At 35.2% G+C, this 16171-nt stretch overlaps 1 protein-coding gene across 5 annotated transcripts in view; it reads right to left on the minus strand.

Moving 5' to 3' along the window:
* Positions 1 to 16171, minus strand: part of LOC126974376 (delta-1-pyrroline-5-carboxylate synthase) — a 649376-nt gene that overhangs the window by 590177 nt on the left and 43028 nt on the right. For 3 of the 5 annotated variants that reach the window (XR_007731514.1, XR_007731515.1, XR_007731513.1), the window contains exons 6-10: positions 12495 to 12683; positions 9226 to 9418; positions 8152 to 9156; positions 6917 to 7054; positions 2983 to 5139 (exon numbers count right to left, since the gene is read on the minus strand). Coding sequence is in view for 2 of the 5 variants with exons in the window: in XM_050821853.1 (XP_050677810.1) it covers positions 5018 to 5139; positions 6917 to 7054; positions 8152 to 9156; positions 9226 to 9418; positions 12495 to 12683 (1647 nt within the window). In the remaining 3 variants the exon portion in view is untranslated. Of the gene's footprint in view, positions 1 to 1621; positions 5140 to 6916; positions 7055 to 8151; positions 9157 to 9225; positions 9419 to 12494; positions 12684 to 16171 lie in introns of those variants that run through there. The other 2 variants (XM_050821853.1, XM_050821852.1) reach the window with 1 other exon arrangement.

Here is a 16171-nt window from a genome sequence, read left to right on the forward strand (position 1 = left end):
TTTGACGCGTGTAAAGCAGAGTAATATCCGGGTTTCAGCATTCTGTGATCAACTAGCATTTATCTCGATTCCTATCGCCTGTGGGATTCGCCACATTCACACGAAACACCACAAACTAGGTTATCATAGTCACTATCTGGATTTGTAGCCTTCCTCTAGTTTTCACTATCTGCCACGTACAGCTAGACTAAATTGTAATTTACGTAACAATTTAATATGAATATTAATATGTTACTACTCTGTTAGAGGATACTATATAATATGATAATCTGTAGCATATGTTACATACAGGCTACATACGTTAGATGCGCTACAACCATAGTATTTTTGCTGTTTATAGCGTCCGAGCGGTCGAAGTTACGTCACGTCACGTCACGTCGCGGGCTGAAGCTAGTCAATTATAAACATTCATAGAAATACCAACATGAAAATATTTGGGGGTTAAAGTATGAAATTGCCGGTTTGTATTGAAAAATTGAAATTCGTTTTTTTTTTAATTTAACATATTTATTTAATTTAAATAATTACCACTATTATTTATACATTTCCGCCATCTAGTAGCAAAGTCATTTATGCATTTTGCGGTAGAACTGTGATGATCTAGATTCGACACACTGTGTGAAAGCATTTTGTACTGGCTCCGAGTAGAAAATTGTCCAAATCACGAAAAAAATTGTAGTCCGATGGAGCAACGTCTGGAGAAAATGGAGGGTGACGAATTTCTAATTGCAGTTATTGTAGGGTTTAGGTTAGGTTTAGGTTAGGTTCCTAAACGGTTTCTCGTGCTGTATGTAGTCTCGCGTTATCATTGATAAACAATGGTGAAAATCGATTCATGAGTCGGGGCTCTTTTACTGCTAGTTTTGCTATTATATTGTTCGGAGTTTGGCACAGTACACATCGGCCATTATTGCTTGACCAGATCGGAGAAAGCTATAGTGAATAACACCATGCTGACGCCACCAAACATTTACCATTACCTTTGGGGTTAGCCATTGCATTTTTCGATTACGGTTATCGTAAAGAAACCACTTTTCCAGATCAGTCAAATCATGAGGTACCCATTTTGCATATTTTTTTATTTTATTTATTTGACGCCAATGAGTCAATATTGTTGGTAAGGTAACGTTGTAGGTTTTTAGGTAGGTTTGCTTGGATCGGCTTCCACCATCTCTTTCAACTCATTGTTATTCACCTGTGTCAGCGATCTTCCACGTGGTTCGTTCTTCAAATCAAAGTTTCCATCACGAAAGCGTTTAAACCAAAATAGCACGGTGCGTTCATTAGCAGTCCCCTCTCCAAACACAACATTGATATTGCGAGCTGTTTCTGCCGCGTTAGTTCCGCTCCGGAACTCCTATTAAAAATCACTAGAATTTTCGAACTACCCATCTTTTTTGTCTAAACTGAATAAAAAAAACATCTGAGAGTCGATAGTCGAATGGTGCACATTTTTTAAAAGAAGAAATACAGAGACATCATGTAAAAATAGTTTCATTCAAAAATCTCAAACCATGAAGGTTCTATGTCAATTCGAAGTACCTATTACTATAAAACGGCAGTTTCATACTTTAACCTCCATTATATGAGCAGAAGGCGGTTTATCAATAATAATAATAACTGTAGGTAAAAGTATATTTATTATATCAAAGACATTTCATATTAATTAGCTAGAGGTAAAGCAATATACATAAGCACATATCCAAACATAATTGGCCTTACAAATAAAATTGACACAAACTTATACCTGTTAATAAACCAAGAACATGTAAAATGTTTACAAATAGATATTTTTCTTATGATTGGTTTATTCGGACGTATAACGTTTCCCGCGTTTATGTACTAGGCTGCTTGACATTCGGAAAACTTCAGAATTTTCATTGTATTGACAGTGTTGTAAACGATACAGTCAGTATTACGAGTATTATGCTTATTCTTGGTTCATTTAATTTTATTTTGTAGAATCACTTATCATAATCAAATCAATAATTTCTTTGTTAATTTCGTTGCAAAAAAATACTCTTATAGAAGTGACATTTTATGAAGTTTCCCACTCTTAGCATCATCATTTTAAAAATTACAATCTATGTGAAAAAAATGTAAATTAAAAAATATCACAATAAAAACAATAACGTAGATGTATCAATTCACTCCTACAATAGATAAATAAAAGTATTTTGCGAGAATTATAATAAGTATCAACTTTATGAAGATAGTAACAATATTTTAGAACAATAAAAATAGTATTTTATTTTTTGAAGTTATATTTCTTTAGGCGAGTTATGAAAAAATTATGAGAGTGTAATTTTAAGATGCGCGCGCATCACTGTAACACAAAAGTAACCTAAAATTTTCTGACGTTTGCGTCATTCGTTATTTGTTTTTTGGTTTCTTCCTCCATTATTAGGACAGGCAAAGGGTTCAAGCCCATACAGCCGTATTCATTATTTAATAATTAATTGTCAAAGTCATTTTTGCAAGATTTTTACATAATTGTTCTTTCTAAGGTCATATAATATGTACCCACAATATATTACTATAACAAATGACCAAGAGCTTTAAAGCTAAGTGCTGTTATTACTTATTGCTTCTATTATTTAATAAAAAAATTCTATACGATAAAAATTAAGCTTCTAAATTATTCATAATCTTTATATATATAATTCTTGTGTGCGTGTGTATGTCACTGAACTCCTCCTAGACGGCTGGACCGATTTTATTGAAACTTTCTGTGTGTCTTCAGGTGGATTCGAGAATGGTTTAGATTCACAATAACTACCTCCTGAACGGCTGGACCGATTTTGATGAGATTTTTGTGTGTTCCAGTGAATTTGAGATCTCCTGCTCATGTGTATGTTAGTGAACTCCTCCTAACGGCTGGACAGATTTTTCAAATTTAAGACGTGTGTAAAGAACAACGTCTGTTGGGTCCACTAGTCTATATATATAAAAATGAATTGCTGTTCGTTAGTCTCGCTAAACCTCGAGAACGGTTGGACCGATTTGGCTAATTTTGGTCTTGAATTATTTGTGGAATTAGTCCAGAGAAGGTTTAAAAGGTGAATAAATGTGAAAATGCTCGGAATAAAACAAAAACAACAATTAAGTTTTTCCTTTGATATGTCCCCCGTCGTTCAGAAATCCATTTTAAAGAATAGTTTCAAATGAATAACTAATTAGAATTTTTATATCTTTCTAAGTTTCTCAAGAGGTAAAAAATAAACGTAAACTTAATTTTAGCTAACAATAGTAGGTAGGTAGACTAACTACAGTTGCTAACTATCTATTAGATTATTTTTATGTAGATTGATACATCTTGAGTTCTGTCACATTATATTTAGCAACCATAATAACCAACCATAAACCTTCGACTACCAACAATATGTAGATTGATAAATCTTAAGTTATTAAATTCATAAAAAACAGTAATTTATTTATTATGTACAGAACAACGTCTGTCGGGTCAACTAGTATTTAATAATAGATTACACAGCGCCGATCTAGCTCTCAGCAACGTGGACAAATATCTTTAAAAACTAATTGAAGCCGGGGGGAAGGGGTATCTTTAACAAATTAAATTAAATTATCACATTAGTGAAATTTACTTACAATAAATTACCAACTCTAATGTAAATTTATCTATATTATTTTTTAAATAAGCCGGCCGTTATTTTTTTTTAAATTTATGGCCCACACGTATTATATAAAATTTATATATCTAGATTAAGAAAAACTTTGGGAATAGTGAAATCTTAAATGATTTTTTTTATGAAAATAAGCGACGAGACGAGCGGGACGTTGAGCTGATGGTAAATGATACGCCCTGCCCATTACAATGCAGTGCCGCTCAGAATTCTTGTGAAATCCAAAAATTCTGAGCGGCACTACAATTGCGATCGTCAACTTGAGACATAAGATGTTAAGTCTCATTTGCCCAGTAATTTCACTAGCTACGGCGCCCTGCAGACCGAAACACAATAATGTTTACACATTACTGCCTCGCGGCAGAAATAGGAAAAAATGGTAATAAAATACAGAAACCTAAAACGAATAACATTGTACCTATCATGTTATTACTTAACAAATTAAATTATATAAGGAATTCACCTATTGTTTTATTTTCAGTAACATTTAAATATTTTTGAAATATGCATCACTGAATAGAATTACTACCAAGGGTTCAGATCGGATTCGGATCGGACGTAGTACGAAAGCGCTCTAACTGTCATACGGTACTAAACGCTCGCGAAGTGTTATATTTTTATTATTATTATGTTCTCATAAGAACTGAAGCATGCTACCTTTAGCCTTGTGCTAGTAATAATGATGTCCATATAATATAAGCCACAGTACTCGACGCGCAGGTTTAGCGCAAGACGCGATCTTCTATCGAACTTTTTTGTTTGTAGCTTCGCTAACAAGACACATTTTTTTTCTTTTTTTGGGACGAGACAAGCAGAACGTTCAGCTGATGGTAATTGATACGCCCTGCCCATTACAATGCAGTGTCGCTCAGGATACTTGAGAAATCCAAAAATTCTGAGCTCGTCACCTAGAGACATAAAATTTTAAGTCCATGCCCATTAATTTTACTAGCTACGACCCCCTTCAGACTGAAATACAATAATGCTTACACATTACTGCTTCACGGCAGAAACAGGCGCCATTGTAGTACCCATAATCTAGCTGGCTTCATGTGCAAAGGAGCCTCCCACTGGTAATTTCTGCGACTTTTTAATACCTTTGTATAAATAGATAGTTTATTAGTCTACTACACTTCGCAATGTTCTTGAATTACAGAATTTTAACTTACTCGTTACTTACAAGATAACCATTTGTGTATTATTATTTTTTGGTCTAGTATTAAAATTTTAATATTTTGTAATCGCATAGGAAATAGACTTGAAACTGATGTTTTTATTGTGTTGCTGAAATATCTGTGTTAACAGACTTAATTCCCGATCAGCTAATGTTTATCTCCGTAGATGATCTTCTTTATTTTCATAATTATAACCAGTCAGTTGATTGGTAATGTTTCGTGTAGCCACTGACGTCTGCCCTCGTTGAATTCGGCGGCCGTGTGATCCGTTCCCTCTAGTATCCATTTCGTTGTTAGAAGACCTTCAACTCCAACCGGACCTGAAGTACAAATGAATCATTATTGAAGATGTTTCATAAATGCCTTTATGCAATCAAAAACATAACTTGTAAAAATGAAATACAATATTCATTTATTGCGCTATCGTACACAAATATGACAATTTATACTACAGTAGTGACCCGAGAGTCGTAGTCCTGTACATACGTGTTAAATTTGAAAAATCGGTCCAGACGTTAGGAGATCACTAACATACGTAGGATAATTATATGTCGACTGTATTGAGAATCTAAAGTTTAGATACCTAAACCAATCTCAAATTCACTGGAACACTTTAAAAAAATCATCAAAATCGATCCAGTTATTTAGGAGGTAGTTCAATTATGAATCTAAACTATCCTCGAACCCACTGGAACACACATAGAAAATTTAATTCAAATCGGTCCAGCCGTTTAGGAGGAGTTCTCTTTCAACACACGTACAGAAGAATTAATTATATAAAGATAAAAAATTTAACACTTCCGAACTATTATAATTATTTTACATTAAAAAGTTTATCACTCAGAAAAATCAATTTTCATCCATTATTTCAACGACTGTCTTACGGATTTTCGATCAGGCCACGTGTCCTGACGCGAGTTTAATATTTCTACCCATCCCAAGAAAAGTGCTCAACGCCGCTAAAGAAGTTTTCACTTCAAAAACCAATTCTCGCAACTCAGTTATTCTTCCGTAAAAATTTGTGAGATCCATGTAATAACAACTAGGTCAATTTATTCAGTCCCTACTTATGTCCCTTCTATCTTAAGTTATGACGACTACATCATCTTAGAGTGACCATATTTATACAATGCCTGCTTGATTACAAAAAATTCAGGCTTCTGGATTTATCTACAACAAAGTGACGGGGGGTGAGAAAAGGATGGCACGGCTGTGCTGCTTGCTTTTGCTCGACTTTGCGGGGGCACTGCCGTACCCCCGATTTCTAGCCCAGTCTGTATTCAAAATAGGTAACTAACTTTAGCAGAAAATTCGGAATTACTCTGAAATGACACATTCGGAATGACATGGAAAACTGCAAGAGAATGAAATAACTGTTAGAGTTCAGGGGTGCTCAAGCTTGAACTGCTGGCGAACTACCTCAAAATTGTTAGACTACGATTTATCGACTCTGGGAGGTTTCAAATATGTGTGATCAAGTGAAGGATTGTCGTCTAGGTAGTGTCACGATGACATAGATATTAGTTTTGCGCACAATATGCATTTTTTTAGTCCAGGTAAGTGTAGGTCTGATCTAAAATGTCAATGAAAAATCTCATAATTATGCGAAATTGCGAGGTTATTTGTTCTTACAAAACAAACGCGTTCTAGTGTCTAAAGTTCTAAACTTAACAGTGACTTTGGATGTTGAATCTGTATGACACTGCATGTCCTGAACATGCTTTTTATAATATGGTACGTAATTACCGATTTTAGTTACCTTAAAATATTTTTTTAGGCAGACTCTTATTATACTTATTAACTTGTCAAAGCTAAATTATATATGGATTGGTATGAACTTGAAATTGATCTAAAAAAATATTTAAATAATAAAAATCATCCCTGCAAAATGCTTCGAAGTCATCAATTTCTTTTGCGTCGCAAATCGCTTATTCACGAGTGTCTACTTGAATTATTTATGAGCTCACACATTATTTTGTACCAAATAGTTATGAGCAAAATTGTCTGATTTCAAGGATACTTCCATAAAGTCTACACATCGAGATAAAGGCACAAATATCTCGCGCCTCATAAATCTGTAAGTAAGTTGACACCGACCTCTAGCGTGGATTCTGGCAGTTGAAATGCCAACCTCAGCGCCGAGACCGAACCGGAAGCCGTCGGCGAACCGAGACGATACGTTGTGGAACACGCAAGCACTATCCACCGACTGGAGGAATCTTTTGGCTGTTACATCTGAAGAAATAACATTATAATTCATTTATATTATTACAAATTGTACAAAATTGTAGAGTAAAAGAAAAGGTAGTGATAGTATGAAAAGAGACAGTAAGGGACGACACGAGCAGTACGTTCAGCTGGTGGTAATTGATACGCCGTGCCCATTACAATGCAGTGCCGCTCAAGACTCTTGAAAAACCTAAATATTCTGAGCGGCACTACAATTGCGCTCGTCACCTTGAGACATAAGAGTTTAGTATCATTTGCCCGGCAATTTCACTAGCTGGCTAGTGCCGTCCTTCAGACCGAAACACAAGCTCCCACTTTTGGGTATATGGTATCTATACTTTGTGAAAAGTGGTGTACTGCATAAATTGGAATCGATTAATTGAAAATTACTACAAGTTCTCGGATTACATTTAACATGTAGAGTAAAACAAAAGTCAAAACAGGGGTTAGAAACCTTGAATTGGATGCTCCATCTATTTGTATCGCTAGTAAGTACATAAATATAATATTTTCATTTATTTAAATAAAATAAAATAAATTTAAATTAAAAATCAAAATGCGTGCAATCGCGTCATGTGTTAAAGTTATATTTTAATTAATTTTTCCTATTATCGTACGCAAAATTCGATTTTGCCCATGCATTTGAGTTCGCAAAGTACCACTTTCCCCACACGTTGACAAAAGCGTGCGGGAATGTAACTGAGCGTGCGGGAATGTTTGAAAATAATTATAGTGGTCGAACTTTGCGCAACTTAATAGAAAAAATAGTATACGATACTCGTGCGCACGTAGGTCATCCTGCACTCGCATCGCTCGTGCGGGAACGACCTACTTTGCGCACTTGTATCGTAATGTACTATTTTATTAACGCGAAGTTTCGTAAACTTTGCAGGATCACGTTTTTAAGGGATGCGTTTTACTCCTTTGAAAACTATTTTATTTAAATAAATGTGTAACATTCGCGTCAATGAAACTACTGCTTATTTTCGTTGCAAATTTATAAATATAATTAATAGGAACTAAAAATATTTTCAGTATAAAATTAGTAAATCAGATTCAGCTTTTGTTGCCAAGATGTTAATGTAATGATTGTAAATACTTACCATTCTCAGTTACTATAACATCAGTGTGCGAACTACCAAACTTATGAATATGATCGACTGCCTCTTCCATATCCTTCACAATTTCAATACAACATTCCAAAGCGCTGTACTCATGTCTCATACTTCTGGCTGGTGGCGGTCCAAATGTTAAATGGCCTGACAACTTAGGCCCTGCGTTAATTTTCACCCCTTCTTGCTTCAACAAACTACAAATATCACTGAATAGTTGCCCATTCAGATGGTCTTCATGTATTAATAACGTCTCCATCGCGTTACATGCTGCTGGGTAGTCACATTTTGAATCTCGTACTATTTTTAAAGCTTTTGAAACGTCTACTTCTTTATCAATATAAACGTGACAAATTCCTTCAGCATGTCCCAATACAGGGATATGTTGAGACTGTTTTTGTATGCTACGTACCAATTCTGACGATCCTCTCGGAATTATAAGGTCTATGTGCTTTTCCATTGCCAGTAAGTCACTAATTTCCTCCCGAGTTGATACGAGCGATATGGCGTCTTGTGCGCCAACTGTTTGCAGTGACTCTTTAACTAATTCCATTAAAGCTTTATTTGAGTAAGCTGCTTCCTTGCCACCTTTCAGTAAGAGACCATTTGCTGACGCCATAGCTAATGCGGCTACTTGTGGCAATGAATCCGGTCGAGATTCAAATATAACCAATAATACACCAATTGGTACGGTTACTTGACGTAATATTAAATTTTCTGCTAATTTTGTCTTTCTTAAAAGTTTCCCCACGTTATCATAACTGGAATCGGCAATCTGTTTTAGACCTATTGCCAAAGTTTTTAATTTTCCTTCACTTAATGCCAATCTGTTTAATAGTGGCTTGGCTAGTCCACTCTTGGTAGCTTCATCCAAATCCTTCGAGTTTGCTTCTAGAATTTTATCCTTTTTGTCAACAAGAAGCTCTGCTAAGGAGTGGATCGCTGAGGCTCTATCACCCGGAGACAATTGTTGCAATACTCGACTGCCCAACCGAGCTAGAAGAAAAACAAATTTATACATTTTTGCTATAAAATCTAAAAAATAACCTTAAAATTTGTGTATACCGTTCTCAGCCATCACATCGACGGATGTTGTTGATGTGATCGGAGAATCTGTAAAGAAAGTTCCAACTTTTCTCCCGCTTATGATAGTTTTGATTGCCTTTTCTTGCATGCCGTTACAGATCACAACACTGACTCCACGTGCCATTGCCCACGTTGCGGCATTCACTTTTGAATCCATTCCTCCCGTACCAACCTGAACAATAATTAAATTTTAACTAAACAATTTTTTATGTTTTTAAAGAGATAACCCTGACTTCTAGGATTAATACACAAATAAAATCTTAAAAACAAAATTTTATGAACGATGCGGGACTCCAAACTCACGACATTCGGCGTTCCGTGCGGATGCTCTAACCAACTGAGCTAGCCGTTCGAGTGACGTATCGTTATAAAATCTTATAAAGTCCCGCATCGTTCAGATTTTTTTTTTCATATTCTATCTATTTTATATAATACTCGCAATACTACAAATAGTAATTATCTTATGCAAGAGTGTTTCTTGAAAAAATATTGTTTACCAACATATAACTATTATTTAAGGCGCCTGGTATCGTGAACACCTACTTCACCGATCCGACCGATATTTTAAAAATGGAGGAACATAAATAAAGCAAAGCATATCAAAGGTTATTGCGATCCAAATTTAAAATTTTTAAGCTTCCTTAAGACGCTGACACAATCTAATTTAAAGTGATTATTATAATAATGAGATTTCCATTCATGATAGCTACCTATTAATTTCCTTTATACTAAGTAGGTTTTAAATGAAATGATTGCAAAACTGAAGCGCATAGTTCGACGCACAGATGGCCGTTGGGGCAGTGAAGTCCTCGAATGGCGACCACGTACGGGAAGACGCAGTGTTGGTAGGCCCCCCAAAAGATGGACCGACGATTTGGACAAGATCGCCTGAATACGTTGGATGAAGGCAGCGCAGAACCGATCGTCATTGAAATCTTTGGGGGAGGCCTTTGTCCAGCAGTGGATGTCTTCCGGCTGATGATGATGATGATGAAGTAGGTTTGACTATGTTGTGGTGTTCCAACGCATACATTACTATCTGAAACGAATGTAGGTTTGACAACGAAAGGGTATTGACTTAAAATTACGATTACATACCTATTTATATTGTAGAAAAATCTGAGCTTTTTTTATAAAATTACCTTATACTATATAGGTACCGTTTTAGGTGAAGAAGTCAACCCTAATGTTGTCAGAAGAGGTAAGAATCACGCGATAGAAAGAGAGGCTACTTCGAGGTGAATATAAATGTAGGTTAGTAGCGCTGTGCGATCTGAATTACACCTTATTGTATGACCGCCAGAGTCCCTATTTCTTTAATTGATTCTGCGGAGTGAGGCTTCCGTACCTGTACAATTATATATTCTTTGCCCTGAGCCTTAATATACATTAATGTCAAACTTCTAACTATAAAGTTCAGCCAGAAAACTCGTCTTAAGAGCCCCTATCAACATGATGATGCAGTTTAATGCATCATAGATTATCAATTATAGAGAAACCAATAGGTGTGGCCAGATTTGGAACAAGATTATTAACGGTTTTAAAAATTTCGCCAACACATTATTAAGTATAACAATAGAAATTTTTAGAACAGAAATTTACAAATAATATTCAAACGAATAGAAGCTCCAGTGACTAACCGTCCACCACAAACAAAAGAGCAACCCGCAGCCTCTCAACTCTTAATCTCTAGGAAGCTGCGCCACTATCGAGATTATACTTTAACTTTGAGTACACGGCCGTTTCACAAACAAATCGAAACGAGAAATCTTACACTTCATTGCCTCACTTACATCTCAAAAAATACGTTTGTGTTTTTAAAAGGAAATAGGAATACTGTCTATATTGTTGTTATCAATCTGTGTCAATTCTTATAATATAAAAGCAAGTATTACATAGTCAAATTTTATTAAAGCCTCTTTTATCTTTAAATTAAAAAATAGCTAGTTGTAGAAACAACACTTAACATGCTTGTTTCCAAATATCCTCATTTTTATAAAATGAAAATAAGGGACGAGACGCGCAGGACGTTCAGCTGATAGTATTAGTTGCGTCCTGCCCATTTCAATGCAGTGCCGCTCATTATTCTTGAAAAACCCCAAAAATTCTGAGGGCTACTACAATTGCGCCCGTCACCTTGAGACATAAGATGCTAACTATCATTTGCCAAGTAATTTCACTAGTTACGGCGCCCTTCACACCGAAACAAAATATTGTTTACACTACTGCTTACACCAGTACTTACTTCGTAACACCAGTGGAATAACAAGAGCGTCGCAGAATTCGAAAACCAAAAAGCCACGACTAAGGATATCATCTCCACAATCTGGATGTGAGGCGGTCCTCCACAGTGCGGTTTTCAAGGAACTTTCTTCCTCGTACTACAAAGCTGTGGAATAAACTTCCTTGTTTGCGGGACGATTCGACATAGGTACCTTCCAAAAAGCGCGTACACCTTCCTTAAAGGCCCGCAACGCTGTGATTCCTCTGGTGTTGCAAGAGAATTGGGCAGCGGTGGTCACTTAACACCAGGTGACCCGTATGCTCGTTTGTCATCCTCTTCCATAAAAAAAAAGAAAACACAAAGGTACCTAGTCGGTGAGGAACGAACCTTGAGATATTGTGATGGGAGTCAACGGCACTCCGCCACAGACACAAAACTAAACGTAAATAATTTTATCTAAATTCTTTTATATATTAATCTAAATATTATGACTGTTCATTGTTAGTATATTTATGAAAAATTAATATACGTTCTTCAAAATCTTCCCCTTTGTGCTCTTAATAGTGATTTTCATTATTATTACACTAGAAATAAGGGATTGCTTGTAACTTATCTTATTCTAGCATGCTTCATAAGATACGTAATAGCTTTAAGGGTAAATGTATACACTTTTATAATAAAGTCTCAGCCACAGTTCAGGCATTATCTATAGATAAATTTTAGTGTGTTCTTAAAAATTGGCTCTGTCGTGAATCCTACTACTCCACAGCTGAATATATAAGTGATGCGACAGCCTGGGACTAGATTATTTATAGCAATAGCAATGACACTACAATATTGTATATTTCATTAAAAGGAGCGCCAAAAAAAGAATGCTGGGAGAGTTTCTTCCGCCGCTTCTTCTCTCTCAGAGCGCCATTTGTTTCCGAAGCGGTAGTAGTGTCTAGTATATTAGAAATGATATCAAAAAGAATTCTAAAGGAATCAGTTTTCAGAAAATAAACGCCTTTTATGCCTTTTATACCTTAGATTTCTGTCCGAACTGAACCAGGTCACGATCGTTGGCAGTGTAGGTGTGCATCATTCTCGCTCCATCTTCCCAGGGGGGCTTGTTGTATATCCCATCGACGTCTGACATCATGATGAGGAGATCCGATTGGATTTCTGCTGCTAATAATGCTGAGAGACTGTCATTGTCCTTTATACCTATACCCTGCAACGTAAAATTACTTATTTCAAAAAGTGTAAAGTTGTCGCTTTTCAGTTTCTCTCTATAAATCTGAATGTATATTGTTTTATTTTATTTATTAATAAACAAACACAGATAACAGATATTTTTTTTAATGACAGTAAGAGATGAGACGATCAGGACGTTCAGCTGATGGTAATTGATACTCCCTGTCCGCAGTGCCACTCAGCATTCTTGAAAAACCTAAAAATTCTGAGCGGCATTACAATTGTGCTCGTCACCTTGAGATATAAGATGTTAAGTCTCATTTGCCCAGTAATTTCACTAGCTACGACGCCCTTCCGATTGAAACACAATAATGCTTACACATTTCTGCTTGTACAAACTCTCACGCCTCCTCCCTCCCACTGGTAAGTCTGGCGGTATGGCAGTACCTCCGCCAAGACGACCAAAACAAGCTGCACGGCCGTACCAATCTTTTCTCGAAGTACTTGAAGCCATTTTCAACCCACTATAACTTCGTTGTGGATAAAACTACAAGCCTAGGGATTGAATAAATTGACCGACTTGTTATTAAATGGATCTAACAACTTTTAACTGTAGAAGAACTGTATTGCGAGACTTTGTTTTTTTACAAGTTATGTTTTTGAGGGCATTTAAGTTTACAAAGAGGCGTTAATAGTAAATTAGACCCACAGTTTTCTCAGAATTAATATGACAAATTAAGAATATACGTACAGGAAAACTATAAATTATACAAAAATAAAAAGGCACAAGCAAAAAAGCTAATATTATTTATTTACTCTTTAATAAGTTTGTTATTGTTATGTAATAATAATAATATTACAATTGTTCAAATCTCACTTCACGTCAGAAGACTCTCTTTAAGACTATATTTATGTTTATGGTATCTTTAAAATGTCTTTTCCGCCTGACATGACATGAATGTACTAATTAAAAATATCAGGTAAATTACAAGAACTTTAAATGTCATTTACTGATAATTAATATTCAGTATATCCATAAATTCTGCTAAGTTTTGTCTTTAGTCAATTCAACACGTGTTTCTCCTCTACACGAGACATCCTCTACGTTTACTCGTCAAATTCTGGCACAAGACTGAGAAATTTCGTGCCAGGATTTGGCAAGTCAATAAAAGTCACAACATTTGAATCATTATAGATTTCAATTTAAATCAATTTAAATTTTCATTATTCAGTCTCTTTCTAACACAAACATCTTAATAACAAAAGCAATAAGGGTTCATGCACTTGAAAAACATAATAAAATCTCAGAGAAAGAAATTATAATTCGGGAAGGGTTTCTCTGACACCGCACAGTCCATTAGGGTTTAGCATAACATCTAAATGGCATCGTAACGTGGGGAAAGCATCTTGCTGTAACAATAAACTTTCATCTTACACTCATTTTGTTTCACTACGATGTTTTATTTTATTTATAGAGTATACAGTTGTCTTTTCTCCAGGGTTTGTCGATATTGTCTTATGCTCTTACGGAGACCGATGGGATTAGGGTTCTTGATAATGTTATGTATGTATAGATATAGGCTCATAAGTGAATTTGCTAGAAACTGTCATAACCATAATGTTAATACCAGGAACAGGCATAAACTTATATTGCCTACTACTCGGCTCGAGTCGAGTTAGTAAGTCTTTTGTGGGGCGATGTATATGCTTTTACAACAAGATCCCAGAAAATGTTCAAAACAAAAGTATTACGGTATTCAAAAGAATTGAAACGTTTGTGTGGTAAAAGTTACTATAACATAAATGACTTTCTTAATGATACCACAAGAGGGAATGGTGCGACCGCCCTCAGGCTTTTAAATAATAAGTTTAATTGAACAATATTACTTTGTAACCATTTTTATGAAAAAAAAAATGCCCGCGTAGTTTGTTGCACCCGTTCTTCTCAGGTCTGAGGTATACCTTTGGAATGGGTGGTAGTTTTTGACTTTCAATAAGTGATTCTATATCCTATTTTGAATAAAAATATTTGAATTTGAATTATGTTTTGACGTGTTATGACCGATTCCATAGTTTGGGCAGTAAATACCTGAAAGAACTCGAGGCCTATAATTGCAAGTCGTTATGAAAAAAGAATTATTTTTCGAGAATTTTCTGCAAGACACTGTTCAAACTAATTACTGATTTTATTACCCTGACAAAAACACTTCCCGCTAGTTGCAGAAAGCATCCTTAAAGTTAATGTTTCATTTCATACGGTCCCTTTCATTTTAATTTTTAACCGACTTCAAAAAGGAGGAGGTTCTCAATTCAATCGGTATTTTATTTATGTATGTACACCGATTACTCGATCGAATTAATCGATTTATGATCCGATTTACGTTATTCGTCTTTAGTTCGATGCGGAATAGATGCCATAAAATTAAAATTTAAAAAGTTTGGCCCAGAAGTTTCCATTTTATGAAAATTTTTGTCTACGTGGATGATATAATTGTTTTCTCTGCAAGGCTTTTTCAGGAGTTTTCATTCCGGTTGTTTATATTTCATTATTATTAACTGACACTAGAAGGCAAAACATAAAAAAAACTACGTTTAAAAAACCCAATTTCAAAAACTGAAAAATATCAAATAACTAAAAATTTAATTTAATGCACGTTATGCAAACTAATACCTTTAATATTTAATAAACTACTATAATGTTTGTATGTGCTACATATTGATAGCTTTGAAGTCGGTGCCAACAAATTTGAATATACTTTCTGCAACTAGCGGTTTACAAACTATTTATTTAAAAAAACTACATTGTATGTACCTTGTATTGGTATATTACAAGATATATCGAAGCCAGATAATTAAAATAAACTATCCTTTCAAGAGTCCTAGATCTATATTACAAACATTTTTTAATAAGGTTGGGAATAAATCTAGGGGACAAAAGTTATAGTTATAGTAAAGTTACTGCGACATCAGGTCGTGAAAGATAGATAATAGATAGGCACCAGAGGGAGGCTCCTTTGCACCTGATGCCGGCTAGATTATGGGTACCACAACTCTGCCGTGAAGCAGTAACGTGTAAACATTACTGTGTTTCGGTCTGAAGACTTGACATCTTATGTCTCAAGGTGACGAGGACAATTGTAGTGCCACTCAGAATTTTTGGGTTTTTCAATAATCTTTAGCAGCACTGCATATTAATGGCCAGGGCGTATCAATTACCATGCTGAACGTCCTGCTCGTTTCGTCCCTTATTTTCATAAAAAAAAGACTGACAAGAAAGCCAGCTTAAATATTAAAAATATAAAAAGTGTCGTTAATGCAATGCCTTTTTGCATAAAATTTGTCACGACTTACAATAATATAATCCAACTAATATCTACCAAAAGGGAACGAGATCTAGGAAGGTATACGAAAATTATTTTAAATTACAGTTATTTCACTCGCTTTAGGTAATAGTGTTATTGCATGAATTCCGGTTATACTAAATCCGCCACAAATAAGAGTTTCATTTTAATCTAGAGAAATAAA

Source organism: Leptidea sinapis, chromosome 32, assembly GCF_905404315.1.
Source record: "Leptidea sinapis chromosome 32, ilLepSina1.1, whole genome shotgun sequence".
NCBI classification, from domain to species: domain Eukaryota; kingdom Metazoa; phylum Arthropoda; class Insecta; order Lepidoptera; family Pieridae; genus Leptidea; species Leptidea sinapis.